Source organism: Urtica dioica, chromosome 4, assembly GCF_054948205.1.
Source record: "Urtica dioica subsp. dioica isolate 48M chromosome 4, U.dioica_male_clone48M_v1_H2, whole genome shotgun sequence".
In the NCBI taxonomy this organism is placed as follows: domain Eukaryota; kingdom Viridiplantae; phylum Streptophyta; class Magnoliopsida; order Rosales; family Urticaceae; genus Urtica; species Urtica dioica.
The window spans coordinates 48995857-49018167 of NC_142759.1; the positions used below are offsets into that span (position 1 = coordinate 48995857).

The window sequence follows — 22311 nt, forward strand, 5'->3', positions numbered from 1 at the left end:
ATGAACGACGAAAAAGAAGCTTTCTTTTAAGATGCACGATAATGACGTTGAACAAACATGAATCCGAAACCCATAAACTCAAAAACCCCACGACGATGAACGAAAGCCCAGAAACAAAAAGAGAGGAGAGAAGACGACGAAGACGATGAACGAAAGAAGCTTACTTTTAGACGAGGACGAGGTGGCCGGAGAGCTGAGCTTCACTTCATAGACACGCAGCTCATGGAGGATCATGACAGGGAGATGAAACGTCCTTCACACGCAGAGAAAAAAAAAGAGAGGAGAGAGAGAGCTGTACATGGCACAATAAACAAGACCGTATGAGAAGTCTTATACAGCAAGTTTTGGTTTGGGGGTTTGAATGAACAAAATTACAAATTCAAGGGTAAACCCGGTATCAAACTATTATCTCTCCTCAAAACACTACTAAAAGTGTCCAAAAACAAGGTACCCTATATTTTGGTCCAAATCATTGAAAACACTACTACATCCGGCCATTTCCCAATTCTAAATACGCAAAGAAATACAAACAAATATATTTTTTACGTGTTACGTACACCATGCACGTCCACGCACAATCTTTCCCGATTTAGAGACAAATCACATTACCACACCATTAAAATAGCAAGTATACACTCTTTTTTTTTTTTTTTCTTTTGTATATATCTCATATTCATATATGTTCCAGCAATTAAATTATTCAACGTCTATCACTTTCTAAATAGTTAAAAGGTGATGGGTTTACATAATAATTTAAAAGGAGAGACAAAAAAAGACATAACGACCCAGATTCATCACAAAGTAACAACGCTATATGGTGTATTGATTGATTCCTTCACAAAACATTATGATTATGATCGTGATGACCGTGGAGATTATGTTCGTCCTCTTCGAAGGGGCTATAAACCACGACGGGGCTTCTGACAACATACCGGGCGCTCTTCCACACGATGGAGCCCGACAGCATCTGTCCGTCGGGGATGGAGCCCCTGGCCGCCGTCACGACCACCTTGAAGCTCATCTTCTGCAGAAGCCGAGAGAAGGGGAGCGCGGTCGGAGTCACGGTGATGTTGACGCCCTTCCTGGCGCCCCTCACGGACGCCACGTACACCGTCCTCGCGGGCCCCACATTGGTGAGGGTGCGCCGGTAGATGGCCGCGCCGCCTCCCTTCTTGAGGGTGAGCTGGAAGGTGGGGAGGTTGAGAGCGTCGTAGCCGAGGCGGGGCAGGTCGTAGGCCGAGCAGTTCACGAAGGGTGATCCGCGGCCCACCATAGCCGAGATCTTGGCGTCCTCGTAGCCTTCCAAGCAAAGGAACCTCACGTACGACATGTAGTTCATGTCGTACACCAGGCCCGGGTTCACCGCACGTCTAGGGTTCACTTGCCCCGCGCCGTACGCGAATTCTCCGTCCGTGTTCACTCTCCGGCTCATTGGTCTCGCTTCATTTGTTTTTGGTTTAAAGAAAGAAAAATAAACATGAGAATTAGGAATTGTGATAAAGCATAAGATGTGTATATAGATACCGGTGGTGAGGATGGCGGAGCGGATGGCGGCGGGAGACCAGGTGGGACGGAAGGACTTGACGTAGGCTGCAGCACCGGCGACGTGAGGGCAGGCCATGGAAGTGCCGGACATGATAGTGAATTTCGAGAAGTGGGTGTCTCCTTGCAGCCCTGTCACCGACTTCAGCGGCGTGTACGACGCCAATATATCCACCCCCGGCGCTGCGATATCAGGCTGCCATTCTCTCTATCATCGTCAATGCTCATCCTCTATATATATATAATGTGAATGTATATATACCTACCTTGAGCACACGTACTGATCCTGAGCTGGGACCTCTTGACGAGAAAGAAGCTACGAACGGAGCCCTTATTTGCACCTCTTCAGTCTTGTCAATCGCCGCCGTCGCCGATCTGATCAAATAAATAAATAAGATAATTTTTTATGGTCTTCTTTTGTGAAGAAAGATGGTATGGTATAAATTACCGGGTGGAGTTGATGTAAGTGTCGATGATTGCGCCGGTGGGGAAATCGACCATGGTGGCCGGAGCTATGTAAATCTGAGCGATATCGAGATATTGATAGCTTTGAAGAATGGTCCCAACTCCTCCGATCTCTTTGATCGCGGCGTCCGTGCCCGGATTCCCTTGTTGGCAAAGTACCACCTTCCCTTTCACCTTCTTTGGGTCCAACGCCTCTTTATAACAAAACCTGCTCAAACAAAATACTTTACGATCGAATTGATCTCTTTTGTTTTGTTTTGTGAGACAACAACTGTACCTTGCTTGTTCCGTGGTGTCGGAGCGCAGGGCTACCTGAGCCCCGCTTACAAGCGGATATAATTTGCGGTGTGCATCGGACAAAATGATTCCATTTCCCTGCGTTTGATTGGATTTAGTGCATGTTAATGAAATAGGAAAAGAGTATATATGCACATGATGGAATGAATAAAGGTGGTTATTACGTACGAAGATGGAGCGCCGATTCCCAAGGTGAAGGTGGCTCTTGAAGGCCCTGTCGATCCCGGAGGCGGCGACGGTGACGATCCAGGGGGCGTGGTTGAAGACGCCGCCGAGGGAGGGCCCGCCGTTGCCGGCGGAGGCGACGGTGAGGACGCCCCGCTGCATGGCGTGGAAGGAGCCGAGGGCGATGGAGTCGGTGGCGTAGTCTTGGGAGCCGCCGCCGATGGAGACGGAGATGATGTCGGCGCCGTCGTGCACCGCGGCCTCGAAGGCGGCCAGGATGTCCATGTCCGAGCACCCGGACAACGTCCAGCACACCTTGTACATGGCCACCCGGGCCCCCGGCACGCCCCCGCGCGCCGTCCCCGCCGCCAGCCCCACCAGGCTCGCGTTGCGCACCGGCCCCCCCGCCGCCGTGGACGACGTGTGGGTCCCGTGCCCGTCCACGTCCACCGGGGACAGCACGTCCGCCGGGTCCGGGTTCCCGTCTAGCTTGAAATACCGAGCTCCTATTAATTTACTGCAAAAACCAATAGTGTCTTGAATTGATGACATGGTATGTTCATATATAATATACATGGCATTTAAATTGACAATAATGGCCTGAAATAATGTACGAGTCAGTTGAAAAATAAACATTTACTTGTTGCAAGCTGTGAAATTAGCAGAGACGTCACAAGTTCCTTTCCATTTGGCCGGTGGAGGTCCAAACCCATCGTCCTTGAAACTCTCCGAGTCAGGAGTTATACCTGCCACACAATTTAATCAAAATTAAAGACATTTATTATTCATTTTAGCACAAATTAATCAACGATGAAAATGTTTTTGTGCTATTTACAAAAATATTGTGAATGTGATCAAACATATTGCAAAGATATTTATTTATATTTCTTATAAAACATTGCTAGCTAGCTCCAACATAATAAATATATATTTGAATAGACCTGTATCTAAGAGGGCAACAATAATGTTGCTCTCGGACTTTAACTTTCGTCTGGATGATACAGGTAAGCCAATGAAGTCCCAAGATCTTGTTGTGTGTAGCTTCCTATACCCATTTGGAATCACAGACACCACTTTCTCCATCTCTAATATTACACGCACAAATAAATAAATAAACAAATAAAATGGACTTAATTGTCAATTTTGGTATTTATAAACTATGTAGTATTAAATTGTGTGCTTAGTAACACATACGAGACAACTTGTTGGCTTCGTCTAAAGAAAGCTTTGCAGCGAATGCATTGAAGCTCTTTGTATAGCTGTAGACCATGGCTTCCCTAGCCTCAACATCGCTGCAACAACATATATATAAAGAAAAATGTTAAAAACATTAATTATGTACATGTTACATGATCAACGGCAATATTGTTCATATTGGTACCCTTTTTTTTGGTAACGCAGTACCATATTACAAAAAAAAAATTATTGTTGATTGGTGATATAATTATAAATGATCTATATATTAAACCTTTCTTTGACGGTGGAAAGGACGTTCACGTGTGATTGAACTGTAGAAATTTCATCAGCCGGAGGATCTCCTAAAAATACAATATAAAAGCTCTGCGACACATTTTTTAGTTAATATATTTCATTATACCATGAAAATAATGCATATATTTTGTAGTAAAAAAAAATTGAAGCTACGTACCTTTTGGTCAGATCCGTGTATACCAACTATATGGCCTGTCAATGTTATACAAAGAAGAAGAGGAAGAACAAAGCTAGCTTTTTTGGTCTTCATTATTGCTTCAAATGGATGCGTTTGGCTTAGTAAGCCCAAGGGCTAAACCTTTTATAAAGAGCACCTACGTGTATATGGTTTCTCACAAGGAACCTAAAAAAATTAAAAAAATAACGGAAGAAGAAAAATTTTAGTAAAAAAGAGGATAGTAGTCAATATATAACTTTCATGCTAGCTAGCTAGGTAACTAATAATGGATTTATTGTTGAGAAATCTTAAGAGAAAGATAACGGACTTTCCGGTTTGGTTTATGCCCCTAGTCGATGTCATATATAATGTCACCTATTATATTGCTTCTTAACGTTGTATATAAGTATCTAAATAATATCTCTCTCTTTTTTCTTCTTTTATATTTTTTTTTTCTTTCTATTATGGTGAAATATGTTTATATATTATCACCTTACTACGGTGGATCTTATATAAATCCAGTTGTTGTGGAACCATAATTTTTGAGATGTAAACACATAGATTGCCATTTTACTCGTACATTTTGTTTTATTTTGTTATATCATTGTCATCGAGATTGCTTAGGATACAAATTAAGAGGTACCCAAAAATGTTTATATAACACTAAACCTTCTCTTCCTTGGACTCCAATTCAAGCAAAATGAGCAGGTCTGAGCTTTGCTTAAAGTTTTTCAACAAGACTTGTTAACTCGAAATTGTAATGACTTTGCTTATTTAGTAAAACTTTGGATTAAAGACAATAAATACATGAAATAAAAACCAATTGGATATATATATAGTTATTAATAGGCAAACGTAGACAGAATGACAAGTCCAGGCGGTAGTAGTCTGTAGAGAGAGACGTAAATGGTAAGTGGATGTGGAATAACGCTAATTTGAAGGCGGTCGGTCAGCAAACATCTTACATGCTTTTACATTAAATTTATATATATGAAAATTTTATACAATGGACATTTAAAACTAATCTATTAATAAAATAGCTAAAATTTTAAATTTTCAGCAAAATAATCAAAATTGTGTTATCAATATTTTTTAGGAAAAATGATATGAAATAACCAATTCAAACTATGACTTTTGCAAAATAGTCATAGTTTCATTAGGTATAGCAAAATAGCCAATTGAGAGTACTACGACTTTTAATCATGCCTCGATTAATTTTAATCCAGCCTTCATAAAGCTTACATTCTGTCTTTATAGTTCGTTGAGATTAAATTTAATCTAGCCTAGATTAATCTTACTTGAGTTAGTTTGCTTATAGTTGACAAACTATGGCTATTTTACAAAAGCTTAAGTTTTATTTGGCTATATAGCCGCTTGACCCTATTTTTTATACAGCGACTATTTTTTTTTTATACAATTTATATAATACTTTCAGAAAATTTAATCATTTGGTCAAAATAATTATTGTAACTTGGTGTTTGTATATTTTGACTGCTTCATTAAATTAAACAAACTTTATCTATAATCTAGAATATATTTGTTTCAATTGATTATTTAACTATACCACATGTATAGTTGCCGAATTACCTTATATATATAATATATATTTCACTAGACAAAACGGTCAAATAATTTTAAAATTACAGTAAACTTAACCATAAAATTAGATGTTAAATTTTCCAATATTTCTATTTACCGTAGAAAAATAAAGTAGTTTCAAATGGTTTAAAAAAGATAAATTTTGTTAATGTACAATTATCAATCCACTATGCTTAATCACGCTTAATTTTGTTAACTATGCATTAAAAAAGATAAAATAGTCTCTCGTTATTTATGAATTGTCTTTCTCAAACCTGAGAAGAAGAACAAATGTTTGACTCTCAAAAGCTCTATCATTGATCAGAATGGAGCAAGTATATTCTGAAACTGATTGTGAGGCTTGACAAAACGTCTGGATGAAATGTCTCACCTGTTGTCAGAAACAACAAGCTTCAACAACAATATCAGAAAAGAGGAAATTCTCAGCGAAATGGACGTGATGGTGATAGATTCAACTCCTATAATTCCAATAGATCAAAATGAATTCAGTGTCGTGAATGTGAAGGGTTTGGACATATTTAGAAAGAATGTCCTATCTTTTGGAGGAAGCAGAAAAGAGGCTAAAATGCTATCATGTCCGATGAGTGGGTCGTCTTCTTCTCTTGGCGTGGGAGAAGAACCTGATTTTCCTTTAGAATTTGGGATTTTTTTTCGTCTTTGCTCCGTTTCCGTGTATATGTATTTGCGTTTCTCGGTATGCGTGGGTTTGCCACTTATAAATCTTAAGAAAAAAATGGGATATTTTATTTTTTTGTGTTTTTTTTATTGAAACATAATATAATTAATTATAAAAGAAAATGGTTTTTATAACGGGTCACGCAAAGATGAGTCTAGAGCAGGGTTTTAAATAATGCAGATACTGTGCCGTTTCTGCATTCCATAGGGCCCAGGGTAGAGGTTCGAGCATATCTCGCAAATATTTTTATTTTTTGCAAATAGCGCAAAATTTTTCGCAAATACTAAAAAAATTCAATAAATATCGTAAATATTTGATCAAATTCTGCAAATATCGCTACGTTTTTTTTCACAAATTCTGCAAATATCGTAAATAAATCTTCGACATTTACTACGACAAAACACGGAAGGTCAACAATAAAAAATAAAAAATAAATTTGAAGTCGAAAGATAAATAAGTTAATACTTTTGGTCCAGATAACTTTCAAATGTTCCCAAAAGACCCCCGAGATTTCTCCTAAACCCAGAGTGAGGCAGGCACACACTTCAGAGTACTGAACCGAATCCCCCAAACCTTACAGATGTTCCTCTCTCATATCTCCCGCCAAAACACCATTTCTCAGCTCTCACGCGCTATCTTTCTCACGCTCCAAACGCGCCGCCGCTTCTCCTCCTCCGGTCTCCACGATCGCTACACCTTCACACCCCCGCCCTCCCTCTCCCCTCCGGAACCGAGCCCTAGAAGTCCGAACCCTAATCCCTCGATACGAAAACCCAGCGAAGCGGACTTGAAAAGGGAGAGGAAGAAGAACCATCTCCATCCGCCATCGCTGACGCTGGACAGGTTGGGGACGTTTCGGCCGCGACGATCGAACCTTCCGTTCGACTTCCGTCACAGCTACACGGAGATCAGCCTGAAGGACCGGCCGATCGGGCTGAGGGAGCCCAAGTACTCGCCGTTCGGGCCGGGGAGGCTCGACAGAGAGTGGACCGGCGTTTGCGCTCTGGCGGTGGATCCGAAGGTGAAGTCGGTGGAGGCAGATGGGGAAGCGGCGGAGTCTGAGGCGGCCATGGCGGAGAAGAGGAAGAGGATGAGGGACAAGATCCAGGGGAAGGACTTGACTAGGGATGAACGCTCAACTTTGGTACACAGTTATCGCAAGGGAAACACTAAGCGCCAGATTAATCTCGGTACGCTGTTTTGGTTTTATATTAGGCTTTTTGTACTAGTGTTACTGTCGATTGAATGTAGGCATTTGGGTGTGACCTACGAACATCTGCGAAATTGAGTGTTTGGTTCAGTTTTACTGGATATTGAGTGGGATTAGATTTTCGTACTAGCGTTTCGTAATTTTTAATGTGATGAACAATATATTGGGACTATTTTTCAGTTCAATAAGTAGGTTGTGGAGCTGGGTATTTTGTTTTTCAAGATGATCACAGCAAGGCTAATGCATCGATGGTTAGAATGATTACAAAACAATATTCTACTTTCACTGAAGTTTATAAGTGTTCAGTTGACTCTGTAATGTACATATCAATAGGGGGTAAAAATGACAGGTATAATTGAAGCCTTGTAATTTTACGAGCTCGTTTAGGTTTAGACTCCATCAAGCCAGGCACAATGCCTTGTGTTTGAAGTTAATAATATTTAGTAAAATAACATGTCAATTCCTGTTTTGAAAACCATGAGCTAGTTTTGTTTAGTCCACAATGTGTCTATTTTTTTAAAATGTGACTGATACGCGGAGAAGAAATTGATGGAATTTTTTCCTACAAACTGAATGTGCAAAAACGTTTACTGCATAATTTACGCTTTTTTTTCCATTCTTACCGCATCACATATATTGTGACAATTCTGTTTTTGCTCTGAAGGTAGAGATGGGTTAACTCACAATATGTTATCTGAAATTCATAATCACTGGAAATCTGCCGAGGCAGTGAGAATAAAATGCCAAGGTGTTCCAACTGTTGACATGGATAATATCTGCTACCAGCTCGAGGTATTATGTTATGTTTTAATCACTATTACTGAAGATCAACTCCTAATTTATCATAATGATGGATTTCGTCTGGATGGTTTTACTGTGGTGATAGATCGAGTGATACACAAAATTATACTAATGTTTCTGTGCAAAATATTCTTCTATCCTTAGCTGCCAATATTAGAGGGACTTAAATGCAAATTTCTCGTCTTAACTTGCAGGACAAAACATGTGGGAAAATTATTTTTAAGCACAGTTGTATATTGATGCTGTACAGAGGCAGACACTATACCGAATATAGAAGGCCGTCTATTCCATTAATGTTGTGGAAACCCCATGCACCCATATTTCCCAAACTGATCAAACCTATCATTGAAGGGTTGACCAAAGAAGAAACAACGGCGATGAGAAAGAGAGGATTAGCTGGGCCTGCTTTAACAAAACTTGGTATTTTGTTTTTGTTTTCGTTCTGTTATACGTACTTGGTATATTCTTGCATGACTTTAATGGGTCATTTGAAACTGCAGCCAAGAACGGTTATTATGGTAATCTGGTACTTATGGTTAGAGACGCTTTTCTCTTCAGCGATTTGCTTCGGATTGATTGCGAGGGTCTTGAGAAGAGTGATTACAGGAAAATCGGGGCCAAACTAAGGGTAAAATACATTTCTTATCTCATAGTTCATGTTTGGCTGGTATGATCATTGAGAAAAACAAATACAGAAGGGGTGGTATAATGTGTGTGCGTGTGTGTGTGTGTATATATACGCACACACTAGGTATCAATAAGATTATGCATTTATGTGCTTGTTGCTATCTTTCATCATCTATATTTGTAGAAAATTTATTTTCTTCATGACTAGAAAAGCCATAAAATAATCTAGTCGATCTCAATCTTTGGTCGGGCAAATTCTCTTAAATGGCTGTTTGTATATTTGAGCTAAATTTCCCAATTCTTTTTATATATTGCTGCGTATAGAGACATGAGTTTAATGAGTAGGATTTAAGAGGGCATGGAAATCACTATTTTCTTTTGAGCATACTCAAACCATAATCTAAAGTTTACAACTTTCGTAAGATATCAGAGCTAAGTGATTCAAAATACTATACATAAAAATCTCTTGAATTTGAAATTCAACAGATGATATTTATCTTTCATTCACTTTTGTTGTTGTCAACACAGGATTTGGTGCCTTGTATACCAGTTACATTCCGCAAGGAACAGATTGTGATTTGGAGAGGAAATGATTATAAGCCTCCTGAGAGCGAAATCTTCCTCGACCAGTTGAAATCCCGTGATGAGGTTGATTCGGAATCGTCTACACACGATGAACGTGGTGTTGAAGACAGTGATGTCGAAGACAGTGAATGAAGCAAAGCCGAGATCCCTTATAACCGGGAGATCCTTCATCGTGGAAATACAGTGATTCTGTTTGTTGTAGTCATGGATGTCCCTTTTTTCGGTCTGCACTAATAGGGAGTGAAAAACGTTGAGGTGAAACTAAAATGAAGCAAGATCAAGGTAATAGGATGAAATTAGGTTCAGGGACCAGTTTGTATGGAGTTTGTTTTCTTAGGATTTTAACAAAATCAAAATTTATTAGTTTTTACAGATAATTGTACCATCCATGTCGACTGGCCCCACTCTTAGTATTAACACGATGGTATTTAGTTATTTATGGGATCCCTTGTTTATATCTTTTATTTATTTATTTAATTATATATATAAATATACTAAAGACAGTATGGTTATGGGACGCTTTACTATTTTAGTTTTCCACCGAGTAGTGTAAAAAAAAATATGTACATTGGTGTAACTTACATTTAACATTGAGGCACACAATGCATTGATCTCTTTAAATCACAATACGTTCATTTTGAAAAAAAAAAAAAAAAAAAAATCACAGGAAGAGTAGTCTCACTCAAACGGGAAGAGTGTAGTGTCTCTGTTGGTGATTATGCACCTATTTAACCAGGTGGAAAAAATTTAATTACATTAATTAATTAAAGTTATATAACAAGATCTAGTTTTGTTTAATTAATTTAATCATGAGAGCATATATGTCAAGCAACCAATTTAAAGAGACGAGTTATAGAAAAGTTACGGGTTTCTCCTTAAGCTTTTTAGATCGGGATCTCCTCGAGTTCCTCGTCTTCTTCTCGTCTCGTCTCAGCCTCCTAGCGTCGTCTTCTACGATCAGACCTTCGGGATGTCTCTGAAACTCTCGGGATCTCTTCTTTACGCCTCGATGACACCTTAGTCTTCCGAAACGTAATCTCCGGACGAACAAGAATAAGGTGTGGACCACACTCTGAATCGCACTGCGACTCTGATTTATGATTTCAAATTTTTTTAGAGATAGTTATTTTTTTATGAATAGTAATTTTGTGTCTAAGGATCAAATTTATACTTTATATATATAATAATATTATCTATATATATATTTGATGTGTCATGTTTTGAAAAATAAATAGATTTTTAGATATATATATATATATATATATATATATATATATATATATATATATATATGATGTGTCATCTTTTGAAAGATAATTAGATTTAAAAAATGAAACCCCACCTTATCTTAAACGGTCGACAATATTTGGACAGGCTGTGTCTTGTCTTCGTACGTTTGCCCCTTTTGCCTTCATCCAAAATCATGACCATACAAATCAATGTTTGGATTACGAACATTAATTTTTTTATGGTCATGATTTTCCAGGCCGAAAAAGCATAGACAATAATAAAAATTAAAGTTCGAGGAATGGTTAATTGTTTGACTTATGATTCATATATCATCCTTTGGTTCAAGCCTCGAATGCATCCCTATAACAATTTGATGTGAATAATAATTAATGTAGTACGACTAATAGCATGATCGATGTGAAAATAATGAGGCATAAAAAAAAAAGAGTAGAGCCTCAACCTCGATCAAATTAAGTCTTTAATGCTGATAAAAGGTATGTATTTACCAAATACTGCAAATGTGTTCTGATAACTTGGTTGAAAAAGGGAAAAAGATTACAAATATGTTGTAAAAAAATATATAACTTTCACAAATGCTAAACCATTGGACATTAAAATAACACATAACAATAAATATTTAAATAAATTTTTGCATTAAAATTATTTAAGTATGTCAAAATATAAGCCACTTGCATTGTATTTGCTAATTTAATTCACAATTTATTGGGTCGTCAAAGCCCTAAAACCAAATCAAATTACTCTAAAGTAAACATGGCCGTTCGGATGGAACTAACATTTTGTTTCGATAATTTTGATAACAATGGCAATAGAGCATTCTATTTTAGGAATAATTAAAATTATGGTCAATCAGAACATATTTTTCATGTACACATAATAAAAAAAATTATAATGATATCAGAATTATGTTATAGTATTGTTCATGAAAGTGCTTTGTTCCACATATGTGAACGTCATCTAAACAGACTTGCGTGCACCGCTAAAATATCAACAAATATCTCGAACAAATATCTGAAAAATGACTAAATCGTCTTTGTGGCACAAAAGTCACCTAGATTACTAGACAAAACTCCAAATTATAAACAAGCTAAATGCAACAAAAAAAACTAAGCCAAGAAAAACACCAAACAAAAAATAAATAATAAAAAAGTACACCATCGGCAGTAGCATTAATGTGTTCGAGGGACGTGGATTGGAGAGGAAAAAAAGAACACGAGGACTCATCGGAGTGGCGTAAAACGACCGCCAGAGAAAAGCTTCCAAGTAAATCACTGGAACTCCACATCCACTGGGTACGTAGAGCTAAAGACCATAGTCTCACCTCACGAATACCTCCATTGATGGCATGCTTTACCACCGAAAACTCCAAATTCCACATGTGGTCAATAGTTGGATCGAAAAATTTGTAAGACAACGACCACAATGAAGCCATGGAGATTCGCTAGAGAAGGCAAAACAGTGATAGAGTTGAGGGAAGGATGGTGAGGCATGCTAGAGTAGATCTAGGGGAATGTAAGCGTATTTGGAGGCTGAAATACTTAGAGTTAATTGCGGCAAAAATACTTAAAGTTTTCGTAAATCAGTACTTATATACCTAAAGTTTATTTTCTGTGGCAAAAGTACTTGACGTTATGGTTTTGTAGTTCCGTTAGTACTTCGGACGTGAACTTTAAACGGTTATACACGTGTAGTGATATGATTTAATTTGAAATTTTACACGTTTTTTTTACTTTGAATAAATGTTTAAATTTATTATGATATTAATAAAAAGAAGAGTAAAGAATAAAAAAAATAAAATAACTGCAATGCAATATATGAAATACCCAATTTTATCATTTCCTTATATTCTTCTTCTCTTCTTCTTCAGTGGATACGAAATCCACGAGCTTGGGAATCAAGTTCACGATGGCAAATGAAAACTCGTCTTCCTCGTATGGGAATCAAGTTAGATTGCGAGGCTCGTCTTCATCGTATGAGAATCAAGTTCGATTCCGAGGCTCGTCTTCAGCAGCCCCATCGGACACGAACTCGTCTTCGCCGGAAGGGATGTGCTTTTGTGCCGTGTCTTGGGTAGAAAGGACGGCATGGACAGATTTGAATCCTGGGAGGAGATTCAGAAGCTGCTATAAGGGAATGGTAAGGTCAAATTCTTATCTTTTTCACGTTTTATTTGGTTTGGTGGTTTATTGCGGAAATCGGTGGTTTTGTTCTTCAGGCAAATGGAGGCTGTGATTTCTTTATGTGGATTGACCCAGAGATGTGCAGAAGAGCTAAGCAAGTGATTCCAGGTCTTCTTAGAAGAATTAATCGACTGCAAATGGAGATTGAGGAACTCAAAAAAGTTATTGAGCATGACATTGCACAAGTTAATGGGTCGATAATCCCCACGCGGCTCGGATTCTTCACCTTCGGAATAAGGACGATATTTGTCGCATTCCAACCCTTAACACTCGTCCCTCGGTTCAACACCTCAAGACACTCCAAGCGAACCGCCGAACGTACATCCCAATTCTTTTGGGAGAAGAGGGCATGGAACCCGTAATCTAATTTGATAGGCATGATAATAAGTAAAATAAAGTATAAAACACGTGGGTCGAATAAACATTTTCCCCTAAATAATTATGCTCTTTCTTTTGCTAGCACGCTCACATGCATTACGGGGTATGGGTAGTCAAAGAAAAAGAGAAGACGAAAATCATTAAATATTCTGACCACTATGAACACACCACAACACCACACAACGCACCTATAGATATTCCACATATACATACACCAATATACAATATATATATATATATATATATATACGTGCACAGATTCCCACACGGGATCCACGCCTCGTTTCTCTCGACCTTTCGCTTCAATGGCGGACGGCGATCTTTCCTCTCCTCTCTTATCGTCTCCGCTTTCCGAGAACCCTCACTTCGTCGTCAACGTCGTCGAAGGAGACGATGAACAGTCTTCCTCAAGCAGCGGAATCGGCGGTGATTCGTGCCATAGAAACCCCTACGAGTTCCTCGGATCGGACTGGTTCGATGTACCTCGCGAGCAGACTCTCAACCCCTTCCGGAACCACACGGAGAAGATCGCCGGCGCGTACGAGTGGCTCAAAATTCTGCTCCTCCTTCCAATCGCCGCCGTGAGACTCGTGCTCTTCGGGACGTGTTTGGCCGTGGGATATTTGGCGACGAAACTGGCTCTGTACGGTTGGAAGGACAAGCACAATCCGATGCCGAAGTGGCGGTGCCGATTCATGTGGATCACTAGGGTTTCCGCTCGATGTATTCTCTTCTCTTTCGGGTGAGATTTCATGGAGGTTTCGGAAATATGAAATTCATTTCTTTCTTTTATTTGTTTTGTGAAATTGATTGCTTGTGGATCAGCGGGCTTTGATTTGGATAGACTCGTTTTAGTCTGTTTAATTGGATATGGTAAAAGGTTTTCATTCGACTGTTAAAAAATAAAGTGAAGGATTTCATTCGAGACTAGGTTTTCCTATTGATTATTTCTCTAGGAATTGAGAAACTTGAGGGTAGTTGGGAAATTTAATGGGCAGGTATAGAGTTTTAACCGTGTGAAACTAAAAAGGAAGTGTTTTTGAAGCAGATCAAATTAGCAGAGATTTGGCTTCATATTTCATAAGATTTTAATTAATTAATTAATTATTTATTATTATTATTTTTTTATGTAGAAAATATCTGGGGCTTTGAAAAACTAGATTATGTGGAAAAATTAGATTATTCAGGAGGAGTTACGTTGTGTTATTGAATATTTTGTGCTTAGAACTCCCTAGTATTGCCATGTGTTTGGCAAGTTAATATTATTGCCCACAAGAGAAGAATATTTTTGTTTAAGCTTGGGTTTTTATTTTATTAGATTTGACTATGTTCTTAAAATAAAAGCATTTCCCTTGCTTATCTCTTTGCAGTTATCATTGGATTAGACGGAAAGGGAAACCCGCTCCTAGAGATATGGCTCCGATAGTTGTATCTAATCACGTATCTTATATTGAACCTATTTTTTATTTCTATGAATTGTTTCCGACCATTGTAGCCTCCGAATCCCATGATTCCATACCTTTTGTTGGAACTATTATCAGAGCAATGCAGGTATTTGCTTGTTTCTAGGCTTCCTCTAGTTAACAAAGTTACTCATCATGGTCTTTAGTGTTTACTATCCCAGTCTTTACATTTGAAGCTAGTTTCATGGTTTCTGTTATAATTTTCTTTTGTTATCAGGTTATCTATGTTAATAGATTCTCTCCATCGTCAAGGAAGCACGCTGTTAGCGAAATAAAGGTAGGAAGTTTCTATAAGTTCTGTAGCAGATCAGATTTCGTTAAAGAGTTAGGCGGGTTTGATTTCAGTGCTTACACGGCATTAAGAAATGAAATATCAAGCTTTTCTCCCACGGCTTTTACCCTTGAAATGTCTTGAGAATTTCTTGTTTTAATTTTCAGTTCTCTCTTTCTTCCTTCACACATACCTTGGGATTTGCTTCATTATACGTTATATTGCTCTTCTATTTTCCGTGGCAAGTCGTTAGGCAGGAAATTTCCAAAAGAAATAAACATGTTTTTATTTTATATATATATATTTTTTTATTTATGAATGATATCTTCAAGAATATTTGACTGTTTATACTTGTGGATGGCTCAGTTAATAAATAAATTTTGTGAGTTCTCATGGATAAGTTATAGGTAGTAGTTTTTTATGCGATATTTTTTACCTTCGCACATATGTATATCATATTTTACCAGTTTATAAGCTATTTGATACAGAAGTGTGCTTTCTAGGATCTGAAAACAGAGAAAAGCTTCTTGCGATATATTTCCTCGACTTCTTTTATTTCCTGAGGGAACCACTACCAACGGAAAGGGTTTAATCTCGTTTCAACTTGGTGCATTTATACCTGGTTATCCAATTCAGCCGGTGGTTGTTCGCTACCCTCATGTACACTTTGACCAATCCTGGTAAAACATCTGGCTTTGAAGTTTAACTTTTTTTCGTTCCTGTACTCTATTCCTTTCCTACTAAATCGTATTCCTTCTGGATCATATTAGGGGGCACATCTCTCTAGCAAAGCTCATGTTTAGGATGTTCACTCAATTTCACAATTTCATGGAGGTACCTTTTTCTGTTCACTTGATTTTGAATTCTGGCCTGACATGTGAAGTGTTCTTAGGATCTAATATATGCATGTATAATTTAATATTTATCAGGTTGAGTACCTTCCAGTTGTTTCGCCCCTTGATCATGAAAAAGAAAGTGCCATCCATTTTGCAGACAGGGTAACTATTCGCTTGCCACTAAATCCGCGACTAAAAAAAAAAACTAAAATACATGATTATAGTTTTTCTATTAAACAAATTGTGGGACACCGCAGCGTTGAAGTGCTTCTTCAGAAACTTTTCGTGTATTCTTTCAAGAGCCAATTTTTCATTCCCTAAAGTGTTCATGGTATGGTCTTCATGGACTGTTAATTAAGTTTCACTTCATATGTTGTACAATGCAAATATGTGCAGACCAGTCAGGCACTTGCAACTGCATTAAATGTCGTACAGACGTCTCATTCTTATGGGGATGTGATGCTTCTACTGAAAGCCTCTGAATCAGAACAGGTATTTGTAATTTTTAGCTATAATATTTATAAAACATTATCATCTTCTTTGATCTAAACCTAGATTTTTGTTCATATGGAATGGACTACTACATTTCCAGAGGAATTATGAAATTACGTTTCCTTATGGGTTTTTGTAAATTGTTTCCTTCTAGTACTGCCCAGTGCTTCATCTTCCTTGGAACGAATCAATCATCTCGACATAACATCCTTTTGGGTTTCATTTTTTGTTTTTTCGGCAGGCAGACCCCTCAGCATACATGGTGGAAATGGCTAGAGTGGAATTAGTGAGTTTAATGTGTTGGATTTGATGCGTAAAATGTTTACCTGTTTAGGTTTTTCAAAATAAGAGATCTGAAAATGTGCACATCCTTGGGAATGATTACCTTTATTGTGGGCGATGCACTCAAGTGTGAAATCTGTTTCTTTTGTTTGCTAGTCATGATCAATTCACCATCATTGTTCACATTTTAAAAGATAATAAATTATTTTAAAAAATAATGAACTAGTTAGTCATGGTGGGAGATGATACTGTTAAACATGTATATGAGATTTTTAAAAACAACGGGCTGCGTTGAGCATGATTGTTGCGTTTGCCCATTTGCACCTGTTGTGATGTCAGACAACGTTTTTGCTGTGTTAACAACGTAATGTAATTTACTTGTTTTATCATGTTTTGTCATCCAATTTATTCTCTCGAATATCACCGAAGATTTTTATTCCTGTATGCTTCATGATTCTGAAAATGTGAAAAATCTGATCACATTTCAGGAATGATTCCCTTGTATTTGTTTTGCTCCAGTATGGAACATCATGTCTAGTCGAAGTTTTGTCTAGAAAATAATATGGATATCATCTTATTATTTTTCAGTTACACCATATTAGCAGCTTGGAAGCTGTAGAGTTTTTGGAAAAGTTTCTGTCCATGAATCCTGACTCCAGGTACAGTGAAATTTTTCTGGATCATGTCACGGTAAATGCTTGAATTTTTCTTGCAAATATTTACGTTTGTATTCGTCACATATCTAGTTGATCACAAGTATTGGGTATAGTATGGCATTTTTTTTTCTTCCTTATCATTATTATTTCATCTTGCAGTGGTCGTGTCAAATACCATGAGTTTTTGAAGGCTCTAAGACTGAAGAGTTGTGCTATAGCCGAGGAGGTTAGCTTCTTCACCCTATCTACCTTGACATATGTCTGCTTATTACTTCTTCTGCATTTTCTTTCTTAAATTCAATTTTAGAATTTGATTACATAATGCGCACTTTTTGTTGTATTGCAGATATTTTCATTCATTGACACTGAGAAAAGAGGAGTGATCACGTTTAAGCAGGTCATAACCCCATTTGTTTACTTGCATAGTGCATCTTCTTGCGTGTTGAGATTCTAGCCTCTAATAGGTCAAGGATGAAACTGCGAAGCTTAAATGCCCAAGTTCTAGGACTAACTTTCAATATCGCATTTTGTTGCTGTCTCAGTTCTTATTTGGATCTGCAAACGTAATGAGCCAGTCCGTATTCCGACAAGCCTGCGAATTAGCCTTTCTTAAATGTGCAATTGGAGGATATGATTCCATTTCGGTACATCAAGTAGGCTTCTCAAAACCCCCACTCGCATTTGTTCTTCTATAACTTGCCTGGACTTGTCATTTTCTGATCCGTCTCTCTTGCTCTTCTTCTTTGGACCAGCTTGCAGATTCCATCCGATACGCAATCCCAGACCTGAACCAGGATGAGGTATAACGTGGATTAATTCGGTCATGTCCTACGACAATCAATAATCTGCGAAAAAATTATATTAGTTCAGTATTATTTGCAGGGCCGTGAATTGTTCAGTCTCTTCGATTCCGATGGCGATGGGAAGATTAGCAAAGACGAGTTCTTGACGTGCCTGAGAAAGAATCCACTGCTGATCGCGCTTTTCTCGCCGTGTTTTTTGCTCAGTGATTTATCAGAAGATACTAATGGGTTGAGAGAGGAGACGGTTTAGTAGCTCGATTTCGGACATATTTTTGTGGCTTGTAATATTTGGTGAAATACATACAGAAAAGGGTTTTGAGAGTTTTTATAAGCTTTTGCTGGGGCATCTGTAATTTTTCCATCCATCTTGCCCCAATATGACATGTTTTCATTCATCCACAACACTTGGAGTCTCTTAATAGCTTATTACTTTAAACTCAACGTGTGACATTATTTATGTCTAATCGAGGAAGATGGTAAAGTAACTGGGATCGGGTTGGATCAGAATAAAAAAAAAAAGATGAAGATGCCAGAGAGACCAGGTAACAAATGTAAAAAAAGGTGAAATGTTCTATGGGAAACAGTGTCATTAAATTAAACTGTGTTAGTTGAGTCACCTCGACACATACGCACGCGCACAGAGTTTTTGAAATTATTTCTTTACTGAAATATAAATATAAATAGACTTTCGTTAATAACTCAATTTGTCGAAATTTGCGAATTTCATTGTGCCTAACATTTGAAATTTTTGAGATATATGGCCATTTTATTGACGTGGTTTTATCCATGTATGTTGAAATTATTTTTTTAACCCTATTTAATTAATCGGTTTCAATTTTTTTTTGGGTGCTTTTTATAACCGGTTAGGCGTGGTTTAAAATACGTAATACGTTTTAATTGACTTTGTATTTTTTTTTTTTGGGATTCGGTTACAAATTGGCTGCAAGTTTATGTAGGACAATTTTTATATGGGTCGTTTGGTTTAGTTTTCTAAACTCGTTTTATGTTTTTAAATTCTGTTTTCTGATTCTAATTTTTAAATTTAAAAAACAGATTTAGATATTTTAAATGTTGTTTGGTTATGTTTTCCATTCAATTGTATAGAGATAAAATAGAAAACAACTTTTCATTGTTTTCTGTTTTCTAAACAAATTTCAAAGAAAACAGAAACATGATTCTAAATCTGTTTTCTAAATTCATAACCAAATAGTTTTTCTAAAACTGTTTACTAGAATTTAGAATCAGAAAACAGAAAACGGGAACAGAAAACATAACCAAACGGCCCCATATTTTTTTTACGCGTTTTAAATTTTGAGAAAGCAGTTTTCACATTCATAGCTTTTATATTCACACGTTTTTAGGAATCAATTTTTATTTGAGACAGTTTTTATATTTAATTATTGTTGTCGCACGAAAATGAACAACTATTAAAAGCTTCGGGCGGTTCGACCTAAGGCCGGACCAAGTGGCCGCATCCGAGCCAAAGGTGTGAACTCAAAAGTCTCGAGCTGGGTTTTCTCAAATCAACGCGCTTCTCAGAAAAGAGAAGGGGTGAGGAGGAGGAGTGACCGTGCCTTTTTTGGTGTAGGCTGCCTACGTACTCGTGCGTGAGATCAGGTCAGAACGTAGTTCAGGGCGTATGTAACGCAGAGTGAGGCGCAGAGCCTGGGGGGAGGCGTTCTCGACGAAGGAGACGGAGCGCAGAGGAGTCCTCGACGACGTCTCAGAACTTCAGAAATCGCGGACGCGTCTAGTGTGCTAGACGCATAAGGGATTTTCGGTGGAAAACCATAGGAGCATGCCTGGGCACTAGTTTCGGTGTTCGATCAGAGGGAGCGACGTCCGGGAGTCCCCGAGAGTGCTTCGGAACCTCTGAGAACGAGAGAAACTCGTAGAAAACGCTTCAGGCCATAGATGGCATCAAGAGAAGCAAATGAGAGCGAGAATTCGAGCGTATTGATAGGAATGAATAGGATGGCTTCCCCCTCAATGAGAGGAGATATTTATAGTAGTTGGAGGGCCTTAGGAGACTCATTTCTCGTTCATGTGGGACTGGGGGCGCGCAACGCGCGGCGCGCGGTCTGCCCCGCGCGACGCGCAACCCGCGGCACACGGGATGTGCCGCGCTGGGCGCGGCGCGCGCCTGGCTGACTTTTCGTGGGCCTTTGCGGCCTTTGTCTTATTTGGCCCGTTGGGCCGTCTGAGCTTCGGACATCATGCTTGTCGCGTGAAATATGAAAGTCTCTACTCATGGAGGACGACTTAACTCGAGGACCGAGGTTCGACTCGAGGAGAACGGCCCGAGGCTCGACTCGAGGAGAATGACTCAACTCAAGGAGCAAGGCTCGACTCGAGGGGAACGACTCGACTCGAGGAGCGAGGATCAACTCAAGGAGAATGACTCGACTCGAGGAGCGAGACTCGACTTGAGGAGAATGACTCGACTCGAAGAGCTGAAAGTCTTGGCACGAAGGCTTGCCAGCGACTCGCGACGGAAGGCTTGCCACACTTCAGGACCTCCGGCCTGACCATCGGCCCTTTAAGCGGCCCATCTTCTCGGCGCTCCGGGTTTTCCGAAAACGACCGACAACATTAGCCCCCAAGTTCGTCGCTCGGGAGGCTCCCGGTGATGAACTTCAAGTCCTCTCAGTCGGGTGTTTGAAGAAACTTCGTTTCAAAGTCCTCACCGTCACCCACATTTTTTTGTTGCGACCGCGCGGCGCGCGCCCCAGACGGCCCGGCGCGCGGGCCGTGCGGCGCGTATTGCGCGGCGCGCAAAATTTGTGCGCGGGGGTGACGCGTTTGCACGGGGGAATTCGACTTTTGGGGGTCTTTTCCTCTTTTTTCCATCTTGTGGGAGTAGGATTTGGACTCCTACCCTCCCTTCTCTTATTCTCCCACTTTATTTTTTCTCCCTTTCTCTACACTTTTCATCTCTCTCTACACTTTTGCATTATGGATATCCCCTCCCCCTTCTCAACTGAGGATCCCGAGATTGATTTCTCTCTCTTGTTTCAGGACTCTGAGCATGTAGAGGACGACCTCTTTTCGGGACTAGGGGGTTTCCCTTGCACGTGGAAGAGGATCCAAGTGGAGTGGAGCAGTGGTTTAAAAAAGGCGAGCTGGGCGCGACTGCGCCCGTTCCTCAGCCTCGGGAGGAGTGCGCGCCGACTGGGCGTGTCGCAGACGAGAGTGCTGGTCAACCTGCGTCCGGGGAAGCTACGCTTCGCCTCGTAATCAACTTGATCGGCGAGGAGGCGCGTGACGAGCCAAAGCCCGACTTGGACGTTCATGGCGTGCCGGGAGAAGTTGTTAGCGTGGCTGCGACGACCCCGCTAGAATCGGTTCTCGACGAGATTGACTGTGTGGACGACATTGGGCCAGAGTCAAAAGACCCCAGAGGTGACTCAGAAGCGTGCACGGGAGATGAAGGTCCTGCAACGGAGCGTCCCGAAGGGTCACCGGCGACTGCCACGGCTGTTTCGGAGGACGAAGGCACTCCCTTGGGGCTAAGAGGCGCTCGGTCCAAGACTTCTGATGTGGAAACGATAGTGTCGGCGAGGTCTCTCGCTAGGACGGAGTGGTATCTCGAGGGCTTCGATTGTTCGGGGATCGATGCGTCGAGCTCGCTCATCTACCGAACATTCATCGGCCTCAGGGAGGCATACGCCATTCCGACGTCCGTGGCGTTTCTCCGTCCCTTGCCGGACGACCGTCCTTTCTGTCCACCTCGTGGATTTTCCGCAGTTTCGGTTGCAAGTCTCCACTGTGGGTTGCGGTTGCCGTTTCAGCCCATCGTCCAGCAGCTCCTTGCGCGACTGGCGGTGCATGCCTGTCAGATGAGCCCGTCGTTTTATCGCATGGTGACGATGTGCCACATGGAGTGGCATTGCCAGACTGAGCGGGCTATGACCGTGAGCGACTTCCGTAATCTTGTCGCAGTCTTCCCTGCTCCCGGGCAACCCAGTTTCTTCATGACCCGCGATCGCCGGAACACCAAGTTGATCACAAACTCGGAGAAGCACAACTGGAGAGCGTAGGTGTGGGTTTCAGTCGAAGCCTTTGGAGATGCGCCACTCCGGTTCGG

At 39.9% G+C, this 22311-nt stretch overlaps 3 protein-coding genes across 4 annotated transcripts; 2 read left to right on the forward strand and 1 right to left on the reverse strand.

Annotated features, from left to right (window-relative positions):
- Positions 1–548: 548 nt before the first annotated feature.
- XSP1 (xylem serine peptidase 1) lies at positions 549–4361 on the reverse strand. Its single transcript, XM_089613130.1, has 11 exons — positions 4118–4361; positions 3938–4029; positions 3664–3761; positions 3411–3554; positions 3110–3215; positions 2473–2986; positions 2285–2382; positions 1991–2215; positions 1809–1917; positions 1525–1738; positions 549–1440 (listed from the first exon to the last, which is right to left on the reverse strand). Exons 1-11 carry the CDS (start codon positions 4208–4210, stop codon positions 836–838), a joined length of 2298 nt encoding a protein of 765 aa, XP_089469256.1. The 5' UTR covers positions 4211–4361; the 3' UTR covers positions 549–835.
- Positions 4362–6887: 2526 nt separating this feature from the next.
- Positions 6888–10077, forward strand: LOC149401806 (RNA-binding CRS1 / YhbY (CRM) domain-containing protein). Its single transcript, XM_089613387.1, has 5 exons — positions 6888–7582; positions 8267–8394; positions 8598–8823; positions 8904–9031; positions 9559–10077. The coding sequence occupies exons 1-5, from the start codon at positions 6973–6975 to the stop codon at positions 9745–9747; spliced, it is 1281 nt and encodes a 426-aa protein (XP_089469513.1). The 5' UTR covers positions 6888–6972; the 3' UTR covers positions 9748–10077.
- Positions 10078–13517: 3440 nt separating this feature from the next.
- On the forward strand, positions 13518–18665 carry LOC149401807 (calcineurin B subunit-like protein). 2 transcript variants are annotated; one of them, XM_089612302.1, is made up of 14 exons: positions 13518–14163; positions 14792–14972; positions 15102–15161; positions 15672–15835; positions 15926–15989; positions 16085–16153; positions 16388–16483; positions 16725–16769; positions 17354–17424; positions 17581–17647; positions 17768–17818; positions 17964–18074; positions 18174–18221; positions 18292–18665. In XM_089612302.1, exons 1-14 carry the CDS (start codon positions 13727–13729, stop codon positions 18472–18474), a joined length of 1647 nt encoding a protein of 548 aa, XP_089468428.1. In that variant the 5' UTR covers positions 13518–13726; the 3' UTR covers positions 18475–18665. The 2 variants fall into 2 exon arrangements, with proteins under 2 accessions (XP_089468428.1, XP_089468429.1); XM_089612303.1 differs by having other exon boundaries at positions 13523–14163; positions 18304–18665.
- The last annotated feature ends 3646 nt before the right edge of the window (positions 18666–22311 follow it).